Source organism: Acinonyx jubatus, chromosome E2 (genome assembly GCF_027475565.1).
Source record: "Acinonyx jubatus isolate Ajub_Pintada_27869175 chromosome E2, VMU_Ajub_asm_v1.0, whole genome shotgun sequence".
NCBI classification, from domain to species: Eukaryota; Metazoa; Chordata; class Mammalia; order Carnivora; family Felidae; genus Acinonyx; species Acinonyx jubatus.
The window spans coordinates 16,622,244-16,639,953 of record NC_069396.1 but is presented as its reverse complement, the minus strand read 5'-3'; the positions used below and the strand labels follow the sequence as shown (position 1 = coordinate 16,639,953).

Here is a 17,710-nt window from a genome sequence, read left to right as displayed (position 1 = left end):
AGTCCCTGAGGGACTTGAACTCAACGTGAGCTGTCTGGCTCGCGGCCTGCACCTCAGATGTCCCAACCCAGGGACAGTTACCAGGCAAGTGATTCAACAGTGTTACTTTCTGTTCCTACTAGTAAAGGAAATTGTCTTGTCGCTTAAAGTCACCTGCAGATCCAAGGATCTTTCTTCCGACTCTAATCCCTCCAGGCCCCTTTCTCTGTGGTTTTCTGCCTGTGCTCCAAGTGACACTTGGGATCTCTCCTTTTGGGGGAATTGGCGGAGAAGAGAAGGGGCAGTCGGTTGACTTACTGGAGATGTGGGGTTTTGGGGTTTTGGTTTTCAAGCCATGATGTGTGGCTCTTATTTTTTGTTTCTCTTTGGCTTCTTTCTGTCCACTTCCTTTTCTTGTTTTTCAAGTTGTACTATATACATTGAGGGAGAAATGTCCAAAATAGTTAAGTGCTTTTCTTTAACTGCAAGAGGTAAAATTGTTGCAGGTGTCGGCTTTCATGGACTCCATCTCATAAGTTGTTCACGTTTATCAGCCTCTGGCCTCTCTCCCTTCTCTATTGCTTCCTCTTCTGTCCCCTGTTCATAAGATGAGAATAAGACGATGAGATAAGATGATAAGATGAGAATAGGACGATGGCAAAGGAACGAAACAAAATGCCATAACTAAAGAGAGCCAACATTGTATGAAGTTTTAAAAAAGGCAAGGATTAAGAAAAGGGTTGATGACTCTTTTAAAAATTCTCCTCCCTGTGCTCTGTATACTAGTCACAGTTGATTTTGGTGAATAATAGAAATCCACTTGGTTCAACTTAAACAGAAAAGGAATTTCTCAAACGGGAATGGGGTAGTTGATAGAATTAGCAGAATGACAAAGAACCAAGCTCTGGCAGAATCCAGGGGCAGGCGAGGCAAAGGAATAGTTCGTGTAGGACATTGTCCTCTTGTGCTGCCATTAAACACTCGTTGCTCCAGTGGATTGTGGACTCTATCACAGTAGTAATTTCCAACAGACCCCCTGCTTTCCTGCCGTTCCCGGAAGTCCTGAGTGGGAGCATCGGATTGGCTGGTCTTTAAGTCATGTGCCTGCACCGGAGGTGCCATGGTGTCGGGAAGGGAAATATTTGCTAGCTGATAAATATTTTTGGTCTCTAGTTCAGTGCAGGTCATGGAGGCTGTCAGTAAAAGTTGTTTGGTCTGTTGAGCTGCAGGGTTGTGCAAAAGATGACTGTCAGCCCCCTGACGCCCACTGGGTACCAGTTGGGAGCTAATTTCCCATTGGCGCGTGAATGCTATGTGGATTATCCATTCATTCCAAAAAAAGACTTGAAGCAGCAAACAGTTTTGCTCTGAATGCTTCTTTACTTTCTTAAAATGACCTTTCCTGCGTTTCTTCCCTTTTGCTACAGCTCATTCCCCACCGAGTTCTCTTTGGCTTCATTATCTGAAATGCATGCGTATTTCACAAGTTCGTTCCTTTCCTTCTGTGACCAAATGCTTTTATCGCCACTGCTCTTCTGTGTTAACTGGAAAACAAAGCTGGAGGAACTTGGGTTTCATGAGATGTTGTACCCCACCCCCACCCTGCTCCCACCAAAATGACCTCGGGAGATGTCACATTTGGGAGATCTTTTTCAGGAACCATCAGCTAAGTCTGAATTGTGGTGGAAACGTGAGCACGTCCTCCAGGATGATGGTAATGGGCCCAAAATCGAGCACAGCCCAGCTTCCCACACCTCCGTGCAATCTCACTGTGCCGGGTAGGAGGCCCTTTGCTGAAAGGCGGCTCTGTCCCACCAGGGAACCTATGGTTTCAAGACTTAAACATCTTTTTTGGAACTTGCTTTGGAAGAGTTGCCTGAACTGCCACCTTGGAAAGAAAGTTTCTCTGTCCTTTCAGCCGGGGGTGGAGGGCCGGCTGTGAAGGGTGCGGGGGTTCTTTGGCAGTTGAGCTCCACCAATGTTTTCTCAAGCTGAGACTGAGCTCCATTCATCCTCCTGCCCGTGTGTGGCTCCGTCGCCCCCAGACAGAGCCAGCCGGCAGCCCAAAGTCTGCATTGAGAACTTGATCCCCTCGTGCGACGATTAAGTTTTAGTAAGTGAAATAAAAATGCTTCAGCAAAAAAGAAAAGAAAAGGAAAAAGAAAAGCAAGCAAGCAAGCGCGTGCGGAACGACGGAACAATACTTGTTTTATTTAACTATGAAGAGTTTTTGACAGCGCCCCCCCCTTCTCTGCAGGATATGAGAACTCTGGGTCCACCGCAGCCCTGCCCCAGGGATCTCATGGCAGAATTAGGCTGGGGGGTGGGGGGTTTGAACGTAAACAGTGACCCTCAAGGCCTGGAGTCCGCTCGCTTTCTCCTGTCTCTCCTGCTCGCTTGCCACCTCGCCCCCAGCCCCACCTCCCCAGACAGGCACACACAGAACACTGAGCAACTTCAGGTTCGGGCCGGAGGAGAATAAAGGTGCTTTGTGAAGGGAAGCAAAACATTCCTGGGGGAGGTGAGGGGCCTGGGGCATGAATGTGCCCTCAGTCTGGGCTGGTTTTGCACACCACGGCTGCTCCCTCTCCCTCTCAGGCGCACCCAGGAGGGAGTTGGAGGGAGGAGGGCCCAGCCCCCAGCCAGGAAGCTCTGGGCGTGGGCAGGGCTTGTGGGAATGATTTCATTGGAAAGGCCTGCGATATTTTTTCCCCTCCCGTGTGTGGTTCTTGGAGAAAGTTGGAGGTGGTGGTGATTTCAGTCGCCCTGGCCGCCGCGAGCAGGAGCTCCTGCCGCAGGAAGGCACTGGCCGGGCCTGCCCGGCGGTCCGCTCCGGGCCCTCCCGCCACGCCTGGGGCCGGCTCTCTGCCTCCACAGCCCTGGCCCACCTTCTTCTGCACCCATCGTCCTCCCCCTCACTCCCCCCTCTCCAAAGCCCGTCGGGGCCCTCTGTGTGCGGGGTTCTTTTTGGGTTTCTCTCTTTTGAAGAAAACTTTTGAGAGATGCAGATGTCACTTAAGCCCTCATGGTATCCTGTACAAAGTGCTCAAATGTGGAAATGAGTCCTTGGCATTTTTATTTTTATCGATCGATTTATTTTTAACCGGCGGCTTTTTTTTAATCTCTGTGTTCTGCTGTGTTTCTTGTGTTTAGTCTTCAAGTGCTTCGACTGACCATGACCCACTGGGCCCCCTCCCTCCTGGCTGGGGTAAGTACCGAGTTCTATTTCCATGTCCTCAGCTGTCTGTAGGCTGATGCTCTGTCTTCTTCCCGTGCGAGTCTTTCTCACTCCCATCCCTCAATTCTCCATTTCGCTTTTCTCCAGCACATGCTGTGGGGATGCCCTAGGGAGGTTACAGGCGATGGAGCTGGAAGGTTGGGAAAGCAATTGAGTTCCCCTGCACCCCTGTAGCATTCACCTGCCATGACTGAAGGGTTATGACCCTACGGACAGAGTCCCTTAGCAGCCATGAGACTGTTGGGTTTTGGTCCTGACTTTGAATGGTCTACCCAGCCATCCATCCTGTCATTGACTAAGACATTTTGACACTGACTTACCCGCAGGTGCACTGGTTTCAGGTCTGTGGCTGTGCCATTGGAAGGAGCCACCTTACCAAACCTTTTTTTGCAGCCAGGATGTTGGAGGACTTCAGCCTAATTTTGACTAAAGAAAGCCACCTTTTTATTTGTGACCCAGTTGTGAAAGAGACCAGAGGGAAGCAGATGAGAGAGTTGAGCACTGGGCGGCAACTCTGTGGAGGCGCGTCATTGCTGATTAATAACGCCATGCTGGATTCTCCTTGTCATTGGAGAATTTTAAGTCCTGGGCGTGATTTGCCAATAATGAGTTAGAGGGATGGACGTCCTTGACTTGGGAGAGATTATGGGCTTTATGGCTATTCTGGGAAGGAGTAGCCATGCAAAAAGGGGTCATGAGAGATGGTGAGATTCCATGCATTCTGCAGCTCTGAACCAGGTCAGGTTTTGTTCAATACGGCAAGAGTCCCTGCGTTCCGAAGAGGGCAGTTTTTGCAAGAATCAGCATGTGCCGGCTTTAGTGTCTTGGTGAGGCCAGTAGCAGACAGTAAATGCTAGTTTGATGGTGGTCACAGATGGTTATTAAATTGGGCAGGGGCATGCTCCCCAGTAAAGACGGAGAAGGTGACAATGATAGGATGAACATGACCTGGGAAAGTACAGCTTTTGAGCTGGATCCTCTTAGTGTAGACATATTACTCCCTGCTAGTAATTTACCAGATTCCATCACTTCCCTGGGACCCATAGTGTGTCACTTAGGGAATTACCACTGTATTCCAGAGCACTGGAAGGACCTTGTAGACCTTCTAGGGGGATGTGTTGGTTAGTGAGGCCTCCAGACAGTTCTTGAAAATCACCGATGACCCATCTGGCTCTTTGAACTGATGAAAGGTCACAAGTATCTCAGAGATCAGCAGCAAGTCAAATGTGAGGAGTCAAACACAGGGTCCCTGGCTAGGCAGGAAAAATGCATCAGATTAAACAAGAATGTATGATGTTTGGCAGCCAGTGGACACTCTGACCCAGAGCCAGGGGCCCAGAGTCGTTCCTGGGTCTGCAGAGTCCAATGATTTCTTTCTGCTACATGGTCACCAAGTAAATCTGCTACATGATTTGGTTCTGCTACATGATGGTCACCAAGTAAGAGCATCTGCAGCGACTCAAAAATAGCTCCCAGAAGCCAAGTGTGAAATATCTGAGATGGGATTAGGAGCCATGGTCAGAGTCAGCGGCGTTTACATGCGATCAGGAAAACACACAAGATTATATTGGTATGAAACTGAGAAAAAAGAACATCTGGCCAAGGGCCAGGGAACCTTCCTAATCACATCCTTTGGGCTTTGTGTGGCTTTTCCAGGGCTGTGACAGGGCCACCTCCCCAAGAAGAGTTGAGAGTGAACAGAAAGAGCAGCAGAACCAAGTGAGAATTGTGTTTAGTGGGAGCCTGCTATGAAAGCTGTGCTCTCCTGCTGTCAGTCCTAGGTCCCTTTCTGCTCCTCTAGGAGAGACCCCCCGTTCTCCCTGCACCCCGGCCCATGGGTTAGGATGCCTCAGGTTTATATCCACATGTTTTCAGCCACCCTGACCCTGGCCATGTGACTACATGCTTCCAGGTCTGCTTCTTCCTGAAGGAAGCAAACTAGATGCTAGGGTTAGGGCTTTCCCAGCCCCTAAACTATGAAATTGTATGCGGTGAGGCAGTTCCAGGAGGCCCCCTGGCAGCAATGAGGGCATAGGCCCCAGACCGGCTGGACAGATCCCCCACCCTGAGGATCAGCATGGGCTTTGGACCGTGGCAGAGCAGACACAAAGGATCTAGTTTAAAGCAGAAGCTTCTGGAATGGAAGGGGCCTCTCCTTTTTTTTAGAACCTTCTCAGGAAGCCTGCCTTCTGTGGGACAGTCCCATAAGCTTTTCTGAGGTGATGGTAAGTTCTGTAATAATCTTGGACATCTTTCTTTCCTTTTGTCTGTGTTTTTAAAGTTTCTGTCAGGAAATGGATACCATGTAAGACAGAGAGACCAAGGCACCTAGGGTGATACTGAGAACACTGCAGCCTGATGCTTGAGGGGAGAGGTGTGAGTTCCTCAGTTCTAGGCCTTTCTTAGCTTTTGGTTTGCCTGTACCTTCTGGAACTGGTTCTTTTTATTTTTTTAATTTCACCCTGTCATTGTAAAAGAGGGAGGGTCATTAGCATCTGTTATTTGGGGGACAGAAGCAGAATTGAAGGCTCATGAACTTCATGGGAAAGGTGACCTCTCTTGGGGTTCGAAGCCTTGCCCCTCGTCTCCCTTGTCATCCACTTGGAGCTGACGGAGTGCCTCTTACACTGCCTCTCACAGCCTGGAATCAGTAGCTAGTGTGGGTCTGCCTGGATCCCTCCCATGAGCACCCAAGCCGTCATCAGTGCCCCAGGAGAGGGCGAGATAGGAAAGATTGTCCAGAGGCCAGAGACCATGTGTCTGAGCACCCCCAAACACTGCCCTGGCTCGAAGCACACACTAAGGTGTTAGAACAAGGTGGGCATTGTAAGTGCCCACAGCCCCAGGCATTTATTGCACATGTGCAACACGACATTTTGCTGGGCTATGAGAGTTTTAGAACAAAGCTTTGCCTTCACGCAGGGGGAAAGAGAGAAGGCAGATGGGAGTAGGCCCTGTGGTACCGAGTACTGATCAAGAAGGTACGAAGGAAAATGCAGCCACCCCACAATGACCCTGCCTGGATGGAGCAGTTGCAGGACCAGAGACCGGCCCGTGAGGGACTGGGGACGGGACCAGGGTTGAAGGGAGGCTGGCCGTGCCTCCACTTTGCGCACAGCTGGATGCAATTATGCCTCTGGTTTCAGCTGGGGCTGCTCCCCCTCCGTGTTGCCACACCGCCTCCTTTCCTCCAACAAATCGACCAACCAAAGACAGTGCTGGATCTTGAGTTGGAAATGTGTTTGACCCTCCCCCACTCTCCAGTAGGGAAAGATTCTCTTTGTCCTTTTTACCAGTGACAGATGTGAGTGAGCCAGGCTTTCATCGGTTAAACTTCTCTAACAGGTCTGGAACAGGGGCAGAAATTGAGACCACTGGCACTCAGGACGTGGGAGCCAGAGGGGAGTGGAACTCAAGGTCTTGCAAGCTGATTGTTGTCTTTTCTTTATTCTCCCATGGCAGAGAAGAGACAGGACAACGGACGGGTGTATTACGTGAACCATAACACACGCACCACGCAGTGGGAGGACCCTCGGACCCAGGGGTAAGGACATGGGCCAGGTCGGCCAGGTGTAGCTCTAGCGTTGGCCAAGTGCCTCGGAATGCATGGTCCTCCATGGCCAGTGTTCAGGGATATCTTCAGCCAAACACGAATGCCCCAAGACCCTTACCATGTGGTGTTGACCTAATGAGACTTGAAAGTGGCTCCTTGAATTGACTTTCTCGATGGATAGAGAGTGGTGTCTGGGCCAGTTGTGCACATTGCCGATGGCGTGATCTCGAATGGCTCGAGGGAACCCCTCTAGAAGCTAGTCTGGGATGGGGCCTGTGGTGTCTCAGGATCGCTGGCTCAGGCCATGGCCATCCACCCAGAGCTGGTTCTTTGGCCTTGGGACAGTACGTGACCTCTCTTTGCTACAGAACCGTCCTCACGACTTGGGTGGTACCAGGTGTGTTTCCTCCAGACGTGTCCTCAAGGGCTGTGCAGGGCCTGGGTGAAAGCGGAGAGAAAGCAGCACTCCGGGAACCCCATCCTCCTAGGCCCAGAAGGAGACACCACCCCTTATCTCCTCTCTTCCCGTGCTTCCAGGATGATCCAGGAACCAGCTCTGCCCCCAGGGTGGGAGATGAAGTACACCAGTGAAGGGGTACGCTATTTTGTGGACCACAATACACGCACCACCACCTTTAAGGATCCTCGCCCAGGGTTTGAGTCTGGGTAAGGACTTCCCACAGGCAGTGTTGGTATCTGTTCACACCGTCCGGGTTCATCCTCGTCTCGATCCTCTTACTGCCCTCTGGTGGCCAGTTTTAATGTCACATTAATGGGGTCGGGGTTGGGGGGGTGGGGGGGTGGGAAGGGGCTATCCTGTTTATTCCGAATAACACTAGTGGTCTTTCTGTAAAAGCAAGAAGTCTGGCCTTATTTCTGGTTTTTCTTTTTACTCCTCAAATGTGTCTACAGGAGACCTAATGACGGTCACTTCTTTTCCTTTCTTGTCTCTAACATAGCATCAGCTTTCCTCAGGGCTAACAAAATACATTGCTAATTTTTGAGAAATCACATGGGTTCTAGAACATCTTTGCTCTTCCCAGGACGAAGCAGGGTTCCCCTGGTGCCTACGACCGAAGTTTTCGGTGGAAGTATCACCAGTTCCGGTTCCTCTGCCACGTGAGTTCTGGGACTGGACCTCCCGCAGAGGTTGGGTGATTGAGTTCACTTAGCATGATTTCCCAGCCTAGCAGAGGTAGTGAAACGCGTGCGTCTCAGGGAGGGTCGCCAGTCACTTGTCTTACCCCAGGCGACTGTCTGACATCATCTCCAGGAAACCAGCTCCCATTCCTACGGTACCAGGCTCTCCGCCACTGGTCCAGGGAGACGGGAAAGCCTGTTTGTACAGACGAGAGACTTGACCAGATGGTTATGACTGAGGTCCTGACTCGGGGTTTGTTTTCTTTCTTTGTTTCTTTCTTTCTTTTCAGTCGAATGCCCTCCCCAGCCATGTGAAGATCAGCGTTTCCAGGCAGACACTTTTTGAGGATTCTTTCCAGCAGGTTAGAGAATAATCATGGTGCCTGAGACCAACAAACAGGAGGCCCCTCTCACCACCCCGTCTCCTGTCACGTGGCCTGTTGAATCCATGTGGTAGCGTTTCCAAGGTGTGGGCCTTGGTGACAAGTCTCTGCTGAACAGCAGGCCTTAGAATTCCCTGCCCCGCCCCAGCCTGTCACGGAGGCAGGCGTGGCACTCTGGCCACGATGCTCTGTCTCCCCAGATCATGAACATGAAGCCGTATGACCTGCGCCGCCGGCTCTACATCATCATGCGCGGCGAGGAGGGCCTGGACTACGGAGGCATTGCCAGGTAAGCTCATCACCTCTGGAAGGCTGTGCGGCACCCCGTTGCCCCAGAAATGCCTCCAGCCAGAACGCTGCCTCCCCCTTGCTCACATTGGCTCCCCAAACTCCTGCACCTTCAGGAGTAGGCATGGGTGTGGCTGGTCCACTTGGGCGCAGGAGCAGGGTCCCAGGGTCCCCTTCGGGGCTGGGAATTGACCCTTTAGTTATTGGCCTGTGGGGAGGCTGGGAGCTCCCAAGGGAAGAGCTGAGGACAGTGGCTCATGATTTCTGTACTTGAACCATTCGGCAGTGGCTAAGTAGTGATGTCCTGTGGTTTCAATTAAAATCGGCCCCGGGCTTCTCTTATTGGGCAGCTGGGGCAGGTCAAATCTGGTGTGTCCCTGTGTGCCTGACATATATAAGCTCTGTCCCAACCCGGAGAGCCTTGATCAGGGCTCAGCTACACATCATGTGCAGAGGGTCAAAAATTAAAATGGCTGATGTGCCCATAAGAAGAGCCTAAAGCATTGGCCTGCCCTCACCCAGTCTGCCTGCAAAAGTTAACAGACTCTGACAAAACATTGCCTTGGATAATGGGGCTGAAGCTCCCCTGGCAGGGAGAAGGAGCATCCTGGCCTACGGTGACCGCTCAGCTCGCTGACCTCTCACGGTGTGGGGACGTCTTCTCTCTTGGTGTTGGGTTCACTTGCTTCTGGTCCTCTCTTTGCCGGTGGTGCTGCCCTCTGTGTTGGCCCCTGTGGATCAATTGCTCTTTGTTCTGTGGTGACCATGGTGACCTTCTCTCCAGGCTCTGCTTGGTGGTGTGGCTCCCACCCCGTGTGTGTCTGTCTCTCTGTGTCCTGCCAGTGGTTTTACCCTATGGTAGGTTACGTCATGCTGTTCTACCACAGGGTAGAACCACGGACGGGATACCGAGGCACCCTCTGCATCGAAGGAACTCCTCGTCTGCCCGGCCACAAGCAGCCGGGGACTAGCCCCCTTGGGATGTCCCCCTGCTGGTTGAGCTCAAGCCTGAAAGGACCCTGAATTCTGGCTTGTGGCTTGTATCTAGGCCACAAAGACATGCCAAGTCATGGGTGTTGGTTCAGAAAAATGTGTGGAAGTGTGGGAAAGGGTATGGTGATGGGGTCTGGGTGAGGGGAGGGGAAAGAGCAAGGGAAGCGAGATACCTGTTGTATAGCTGCTGGGAATGAGGTTTATGATCTAGAAGCAGCATGGATTACAGAGTTTTCATGCATCAGGGCTTAGGAACATATTGCTGTGTATTCATATTATGCTGCCAACTCAGGGTAAAAACAGGCTAGCTATTTCTTACAGCACCTGTGCAAGATTTAGAAAAAGATGCCCCTTCTCAAGACACTTCCATGTTAGAAAATGGTCATGATATCTTCGTTTTATTGGGAAAAATACCAGCTTGACTGCTACATGCAGAAAAATTATCGTAATAAATGTGCAAACCTATGCTATTTTAACATAGTGCCTTTGTACAGTGCACAGCCTGCACAGCTGTGCATGGTGGCCTCAGGGTACAAAGAGCTCCTTTGCCATCAGACATACTGGATATCGGATGTAAAGTCCTGGAATGCATCACCTCGGAGCCCAGAGACATGCACGCAGGCTTTCCTGAGCACTGTCCACAAGTGCAATTGTTGTCCTGGTTCACCCTCGCTCACTGACCAGCTGTTAATACAGATTATACCAGGTGTTAATCCCAGTGGGGCTCGGCAACCAGGGACGCGTGTCTCCAAACTAGCCAAGACAAGACGACAGAGGAGGGTCACATCTCTGGTGCAGGTTGCAGGAAGGGATCCACTACCCTTGTTTTTCTCTGTCTTCTCTCACAGGGAGTGGTTTTTCCTCCTGTCTCATGAGGTGCTCAACCCCATGTATTGCTTATTTGAATACGCCGGGAAGAACAATTACTGCCTGCAGATCAACCCTGCCTCCTCCATCAACCCCGACCACCTCACCTATTTCCGCTTTATTGGCAGATTCATCGCTATGGTAAGATGCATTGTTGTGAGATCTCTAGAGAGGGCGGCTGCCGGGGAGCCAGGCATGCCAACAGCCACCTGCAGTGGGTGCCCCATCTCTGAGCCCCACGCGCCTCCTCACACAGCTCCTAACAAGACATGCAAAAAGCTTGCATTCTGGAGGTAGTTCAGAGCTCTGTCAGCAGTGCCCCCAGGGGCTATGAGAGGGTTTTCATGTTTGATTTGTGTAGGACTGGTCAAGCGATCACTCACTTGACATTCAGTGTGCACCCCGCTGAGGGTGTTGGCATGACACACGCTGCCCACCTGCTGCCTGTCTCACGGGGGGAGAGGAGATGTCGGGGAGATGCGTACCACGGTCTGTCACGAGCCTCGGGTGGGAGTGTTTGGGAGTATCTGACTGAGACGCTCACTTCTGGAAGGGGATTTGGAATCAACACTAGCTTAGAACAGAGTCCTAGTAGACTGTTGGTCAGGATGTAGGAGGCATCGTCAGGGAGTGGGTGAACAGTAGGAAAAAGGGAGTCATGGTACGCGTATTTATCTAGAAATAGGAACACGGTGTGAATAGAGAAGGGAGTCCTGTCATGTGTATCCTGTCGAGTGTCTCGTGAGGGCAGAGAACCGGGATTGAGAAGGGGGAGCCTATGAGAGTCATATAGTCCTTCTGCCATTTTTGGTAGTTGGAGATGTTTCATCGCTCACTTTCCTTTGCTTCTTCCTGACTTTCTGAATGCTCTGCCTGCGGGAACCCCAGAGCCCATGACTAAATATGTCCCTTCCCCTTGTCTGGAAGTTCTTGGCTAAGGTGCTGGGCTCAGGAAGTGGGCACATTCTTCCCAGGTCTAGAGACCCGCCTGGCCCCGCAGCCGGCAGGACAGACCAGTAAAACCCTAGACTATTACTCACCACTGGCCCGCCAGCTCTTGCCATTGACAGCGTCTGCATTATTTTTGGCTGCCTCTGCGGCCCAGCTCTGAGCGTCAGTGAGTCAGGGCCGCCGCCTGGGGCTGTGCTGGGAGTGCAGGCAGATCTCTGCTAGAACAGGGAGCTGGCGGGTGAGCATGCTGGGCAGGCAGTGGGCTCCTAAGGAGGCTGGCTTTGCTTGTCCCTGTGGTCTGCAGGTGTCCCAAGGTCGTAGGCGCTCTTGGGGAGAGAGGGCAGGTAGCAGTAGTTGGACTTTGGTGAGGAGCATCCGAGAGCCTGACTTGGGCAGGGTCCTCTGAAGACCGAACCCCTTTGGCATGTCTCTTCTTCCTCAGGCTCTGTATCATGGGAAGTTCATTGACACAGGCTTCACCCTCCCTTTCTATAAGCGGATGCTCAACAAGAGACCAACCCTGAAAGACCTGGAATCTATTGACCCTGAATTCTACAACTCTATCGTCTGGATCAAGTGAGTCCTCTCCCTTGCACCGTGCTGGGAGGAGAGGGGTCTCTGGGTGGGGGAGTAGCACGGTTGGCCTGTATGTTCTCCGCCAGAGTGGCCTTGCACTCTTATAGGCTGTGTAAATGCTTGTGGAGATGCACGGCTCCCAGGTTTCCCTGGAGGGCAGCTCTGGAATTCACTCTGTGCCTCAGGGAGAGGTCCCGGGCGCTGTTCTGGACTTCAGCTACCTGTGAGTCCTTGCATCCCACGAACACTAATGTGAGTGACGGAGCAGGAAAAGGGAAGACCCTTCTGAGATAGACCTCTTCCCTCTTGGTGTCTCGTGCCCCCAGAGAGAACAACCTGGAAGAGTGTGGTCTAGAGCTGTACTTCATCCAGGACATGGAGATCCTGGGCAAGGTGACAACCCATGAGCTAAAGGAAGGTGGTGAGAGCATCCGAGTGACAGAGGAGAACAAGGAAGAGTACATCATGTGAGTCTCAAGCACTGGGGAGCCGGTGGCAGGGGGAAGGGCAGAGCCCCCTTATCTCTGGGGCACCCTCCAGCCAGGCGCCCGGGTATTTCACCGGGGATCACAGCCTCCCATTTGGCATTGGCCTGTGATGGCTACCCAGGGCCATCACACGCTGACCAGAGCTGAGGAAACCGGAGCCCAAGGTCACGTTAGAGCTCCTGTTTGCGCTTTTTTCCCCACATGGTAGCCTTTGAGACTGCAGAGCTTTGAAGAGGCATGAAACTTGGACATCTCCGATCTCTTCCTTCTCCTAACTGGCAGGATTCCTGTGTCCCGGGTGCCTACCCAAGTCCATCCTCTGACGCGCATCTGTGCGCGACTTCACCCGTGTGCCTTCTTCAGGTCTCTCGGTCTAGCGTCTTCACCTCCACATGCCTGAAGTTCAGTCAGCGACGGTGGGAGGTAGGGGAGGTGGTGGAATGTCACAGACTCCAGTGTCTCCTGGTTACCGTCAGCTGATCCCTTGCTGCCGTGTGACAACAGCCTCGTGGCAGGCCCCGAGCTGCACCTGAGGAGCGGGTCTCGGCGCCACTGATGGCTGATCTTCTGTTTCAGGCTCCTAACCGACTGGCGTTTCACCCGGGGCGTGGAAGAGCAGACCAAAGCCTTCCTGGACGGCTTCAATGAGGTGGCCCCCCTGGAGTGGCTGCGCTACTTTGATGAGAAAGAGCTGGAGGTGAGAACTGAGGTTGCCTCCACCCTGCGCCTCTGCCTCTGGGGCCGTCCTGCCCTCTGTTGGCCAACTGCGTCCCCCGGAGGGACTCACCAGTAAAACCTCACACTCCCTCCGGCCCAAGGCTGCGGGGCGGATAGGTGTGATCTGGTTTCTCACACCTGTTCCTCCCCTGGCCCTCGTTTTGAGGGCTTCCACGTTCAGGGCTGTATCGCCCAGATCATTACCACCGCCAGCAGAAACAGATGAAAACGTTCAGGATGGTTTCACCGGCTAGTGGTGGATGAGGCACTGTGCACCTGTGGGGAGGGGGCTGGCGCTGGCCCGCTGACACCTGTCCCCTCTGCAGCTGATGCTGTGTGGCATGCAGGAGATAGACATGAGCGACTGGCAGAAGAACACCATCTACCGGCACTACACCAAGAACAGCAAGCAGATCCAGTGGTTCTGGCAGGTAGGCCTGGGACCCATCCCACCGAAGTCGGGTGCGGGTCTCGGCTGGGGTGTTTCAGCAGTCAGCCACAGGAACGAGACCTGATGAGATCTTAAGCACGAGGACCCTTGTTGTGTGGTCACCTCCCTCCTCCTTGACGCCCTCCCCAAGGAGAAACCCGACCTGGGGCCGAACAGCGCGGTTGCAGCTGGCTTGTGGCCGGTGCACTTGACAGGACATGGTGGTGGTCAGCCTTGGACCAGCTGAAAACACTGGGGTGCAGGAGCGCCAGCCTGCGGGCAGGAAGGGAAGCTCCCTCAGGGCGCGGCTGCCCTCCAGCTGGGTGGGACGCGACTGCGTGTGCTGGGCTCCAGAGAAACCGAATGAGCTTGGAGTCCTGGATCTGATGAATTGGTTCTTTCCTGGGTGTAGTCTTGTCGTTGTCGTCATGAAGCGTAGCACCCCTGGAGAAAAGGACGTATATGAACGTGTCGTCATGACAGTGCAAGTCCCATCTCATAAAACTCATCATGTTAAGGTGTACAGTTCACTGGCCTTTCACGGTGTGATGCGATCATTACCACCATCTAATTCCAGAACACTTCATCACCCCCAGAAGAAACCCCATACCCCTTAAGCAATCACTCCCATCCTTGGTATGTTCTTAAAAGTACAACTTGGATGGGAAAAGAAAATCCAGCTCGAGGTGCCCCTGAGACCGAGACATGTCCCGCGGACTGGTGGGGTTGTCCTACGGACACAGCCCCTCAGAGGCGGTGGCTTGGGGGTTTCTGAGGTTGGTGGCTGTAACCCCCCCCCACCCCCACCCCCCCCCCCCCCCCCGCCGACCCCGGGCTTTGTGTTCTCAGCCCCAAAGAGGGGTCCTGGCTGCCTGGAGTCACAGGTTAGGGCGAGGTTCTGGGTCAGGTGGCTTGTCTGGCTCTGTGCTGACTGGTGGAGTTCCAGGTGGTGAAGGAGATGGACAATGAGAAGAGGATCCGCCTGCTGCAGTTCGTCACCGGGACTTGCCGCCTGCCTGTTGGAGGATTTGCCGAACTCATTGGTGTGTCTCCCCTTGCCCTGCTGGTGCCCTGGGGCTGGTGTGAGGGCAGCTCGAAAGGCGGGTGGGGCTTAAAATCTTCTTGGAAGCAAGTCAGTGGGCCTGAGCCCTCCCTCCACTGTGGGTGCAGCCAGGGTCCTGCCGTGGGAGGGGATGGTTCGGCTGTACCTGATGTGGTGTTCTTTGGATAACAGGTAGCAATGGACCGCAGAAGTTTTGCGTCGACAAGGTTGGCAAGGAAACCTGGCTGCCCAGAAGCCACACGTGGTGAGCATTTTGGTGTTAGTGGGCGGTGGCTAGAACCTCACAGACCGGATGAGCTCCTGAGGGCAGTCCAGTGAGTGGGGCTGCTTTGGGACTTGACTCTGGCAACTTCCGTGTGGCTCTGGGGTTCGAGAGGAGGGGCCTCTGATCTTTTGGGAGTTACGGCAGCAGTCCTCATGGCCTTACTGGCTATTAAGTACTCAAACACTTCTCTTCCAGTAGACAGAGAGCTGCCTCCCCGTGTGCCCTGCTGCCCAGTTCCCCCTTTCTCCAGTGGCCCTGCCCTGTCTCCTAACCCTCCCATGGTCTGGGGACCAGAAGCATTAAGGCCTCACACAGCGGGGCCCTCAAGGACTCTCTTCTGGCGTCTGGCCACTTGGCATATTTGAGCCACAGTCACATGAACTCTTTTGACTGCCCCCTGGCCAGGCTGGAGCAGGGCCATGGAACCCTGACCTCTGTGCTGACTCTTCTGTTCCCTCTTTCAACAGTTTCAACCGTCTGGATCTCCCCCCATACAAGAGCTATGAACAGCTGAAAGAGAAGCTGCTGTATGCCATCGAGGAGACTGAAGGCTTTGGACAGGAGTGACCGAGGCCGCCCCCTCCCACGCCCCCCAGCACACATAGTCCTGAGTTCTTCCTGCCCAAGAGGCCAGAGGCCGCGCAGCACTCGGGAGGCTCCCCCAAGCAGTGGCTGTGCGTGGGACCACACTGTCATCAGGCTGGTGGTGGCAGAGTCTGACCTCTGGAGGCCCTGCCTGTCTCCCTCCCTTCCCCCCTACCCACTGGTGGCAGTCTGGAATAAAGCCCCCATGTCACCTTGGCCCCGTCACCCATTTCAGAGTCTGGAGGCCTGACCCTCTCTGTAAGCTCTCCCTCCTTTTCCCCGAAGACCAGCCGTAGGTATGCATGAGCGTGCAGGGAGGGTGCCTTCTGCTGAAGAGCTATGGCGGAAGCCCTGGGTCTGACGGGCCAGTCAGGCGAGAAGGAGACCGGCCACTCGCTTGGGGTAGCTGTTCTGGGCCGACAAGGCCCAGAGTCTTTGCCAGTAAAAGAGGTTCTGTTTTAAATAGAACTTTCCCAGTGATCTGTGTAAGATGGAGGTCTGAGCGAGAGGAACTCCTCCCACACCCGGAGAGAGCTGGGCCTGCCGCCTCCTCTCCCTGCAGGCTCCCGTCACCGAGGCTGAGCAGCAAGGCCCACCTCTGCACTCAGTGCTGGCCAGTTTGTTCTTTCCCGCAAACAAAGGGTGGTACCAGCTGCTTGGGTGTCAGTGGGGTGGAAACCACAGACTCCCTCAGACTTTCTTCTCCCTTTGACATCCACTTGAAGCGTTTTGTGTGCAGGATTGCTCTGTGTTTCGATGTTGGTGTGCTGCTGGCGCTTTCTGTCAAGGAGCTGGGATGCCAGGTGTTGCTGGGACCTTGAGGGATCCAGCACCACTGGTCCAGGGATCCCCCAAATGGCTGCTCATCTTAGGAACCCGCTTAGCAGTTCTGTGAGCTCAGGCAGGCCTGACCCGGTGACTCCGCTTCCACGCGGCCTAGTCCCCAAGCCTTGACAGAGAGGCGGAGGGGGCAGTGTCCTGAGTGTCACCCAACCTTGCCACCTTTGACAGAGAACTCCCTTTGCTAGATGTAGTTGTCCAGGCAGCCCCAAGTGCTGGAGCACGTGGGCGTGGGGCCCCTGGGGCTCTAGCACTGAGCACCAGCTGTAGACTAGCTTGACCTTCCTGGGACCCCAGGCAGATCCACTGATCAGTCACGGGGCCTCCTGGGGACAGTCTCACACCCCCAGGTCCTTTTCCTTCTCCCTGGCCTGCGGAGGGACGGCCCGTGTCCACTGTGCTGTGTGTGCTGATCTGAGTGGCTCAGCTCCCTGGAGCTCAACTTTTTTTCTTTCCTTGAGTCATTTGCTGTGCTTCCCCGCAGTGTCCTGCTCTACTGGGGGTTGGGGGTGTAAGCTGCCATTGGGGGCTTGGAAGGCTGAGGCTCACAGGTGTTCCGAGTGTGTTCATGTGTGTGTGTGCGTGTACATACGTGTATATAACCGAGGTGTTGTGTAGAATGTCCTTTGGTAGCTCTGGGTTGGTCACCAGATTGTTTTGTAATGCCTACCCCCTTGCCTTGGTATTGCCAGTTTCTCGTGCAATAAACAATCAGCAGCTGTAGGTGGTGTTGGCGTGGATGTCTACAGAATCGCTGTCCTCCAGACAAGAGGCCTCTGGGCCCCATACACCCTCCAGGCCCACATAGGGGTGGAAGTGCCATAACCTTGCTGGTTTTAGGAATGTGCGTGTTATTAACCAAGACTGTCAGGCTTCTTTCTGATGGGTGGCTGAGTCCCTGTGCAGGGGTCACTGTTATAGCCGTTGGGCACGGTTACTTCACTGCACCCGTTGGACGCCGTCAGCCTCTCCCTGCCAGGCCTGGGTTTCTGTGAGCAGTTCTTGTGGGGCTAGAACATGAACAGCTGTGGCTGCAGGTTGGGTGGGTTTTGGAAACCAGCTCTTGGGGACAGTGTCCGGGCAGTCATTCATTCGAGAAACATTTACTGAGTCCCACGATGATAGAGGGATGTCGTCATCTTGAGCGAATGGTCACACGAAGTCTTGCCACCCTTAAGGATTCACATGGGACAGATCATCATGTTGCTGTGTCTCGATGCGTTTGGCATGGAAATGACGTTGATCAAGAACTTGCCCTGATTGTGCCTCTTCTCAGGAGAGGCAGAGAGATGTTCAGAGTGGCTCCTTCCTGGAATTTATAGGTGAATTCATTGCCCCACCCCAGAGCCTTTTT

General features: G+C 53.5%; 1 protein-coding gene across 2 annotated transcripts in view; it reads left to right on the top strand.

Annotated features, from left to right (window-relative positions):
* Nucleotides 1-17,079, top strand: part of WWP2 (WW domain containing E3 ubiquitin protein ligase 2) — a 148,114-nt gene extending 131,035 nt beyond the window's left edge. For both annotated transcript variants that reach the window (XM_027076108.2, XM_053210339.1), the window contains 14 exons: nucleotides 3,133-3,187; nucleotides 6,680-6,761; nucleotides 7,308-7,436; nucleotides 7,814-7,889; nucleotides 8,201-8,272; nucleotides 8,494-8,582; nucleotides 10,423-10,582; nucleotides 11,835-11,968; nucleotides 12,295-12,435; nucleotides 13,033-13,153; nucleotides 13,500-13,604; nucleotides 14,550-14,646; nucleotides 14,838-14,910; nucleotides 15,399-17,079. In XM_027076108.2, the coding sequence (XP_026931909.1) occupies nucleotides 3,133-3,187; nucleotides 6,680-6,761; nucleotides 7,308-7,436; nucleotides 7,814-7,889; nucleotides 8,201-8,272; nucleotides 8,494-8,582; nucleotides 10,423-10,582; nucleotides 11,835-11,968; nucleotides 12,295-12,435; nucleotides 13,033-13,153; nucleotides 13,500-13,604; nucleotides 14,550-14,646; nucleotides 14,838-14,910; nucleotides 15,399-15,498 (1,434 nt within the window). In that variant the 3' untranslated portion in view covers nucleotides 15,499-17,079. The remainder of the gene's footprint in view (nucleotides 1-3,132; nucleotides 3,188-6,679; nucleotides 6,762-7,307; nucleotides 7,437-7,813; nucleotides 7,890-8,200; nucleotides 8,273-8,493; nucleotides 8,583-10,422; nucleotides 10,583-11,834; nucleotides 11,969-12,294; nucleotides 12,436-13,032; nucleotides 13,154-13,499; nucleotides 13,605-14,549; nucleotides 14,647-14,837; nucleotides 14,911-15,398) is intronic.
* Nucleotides 17,080-17,710: the final 631 nt, after the last annotated feature.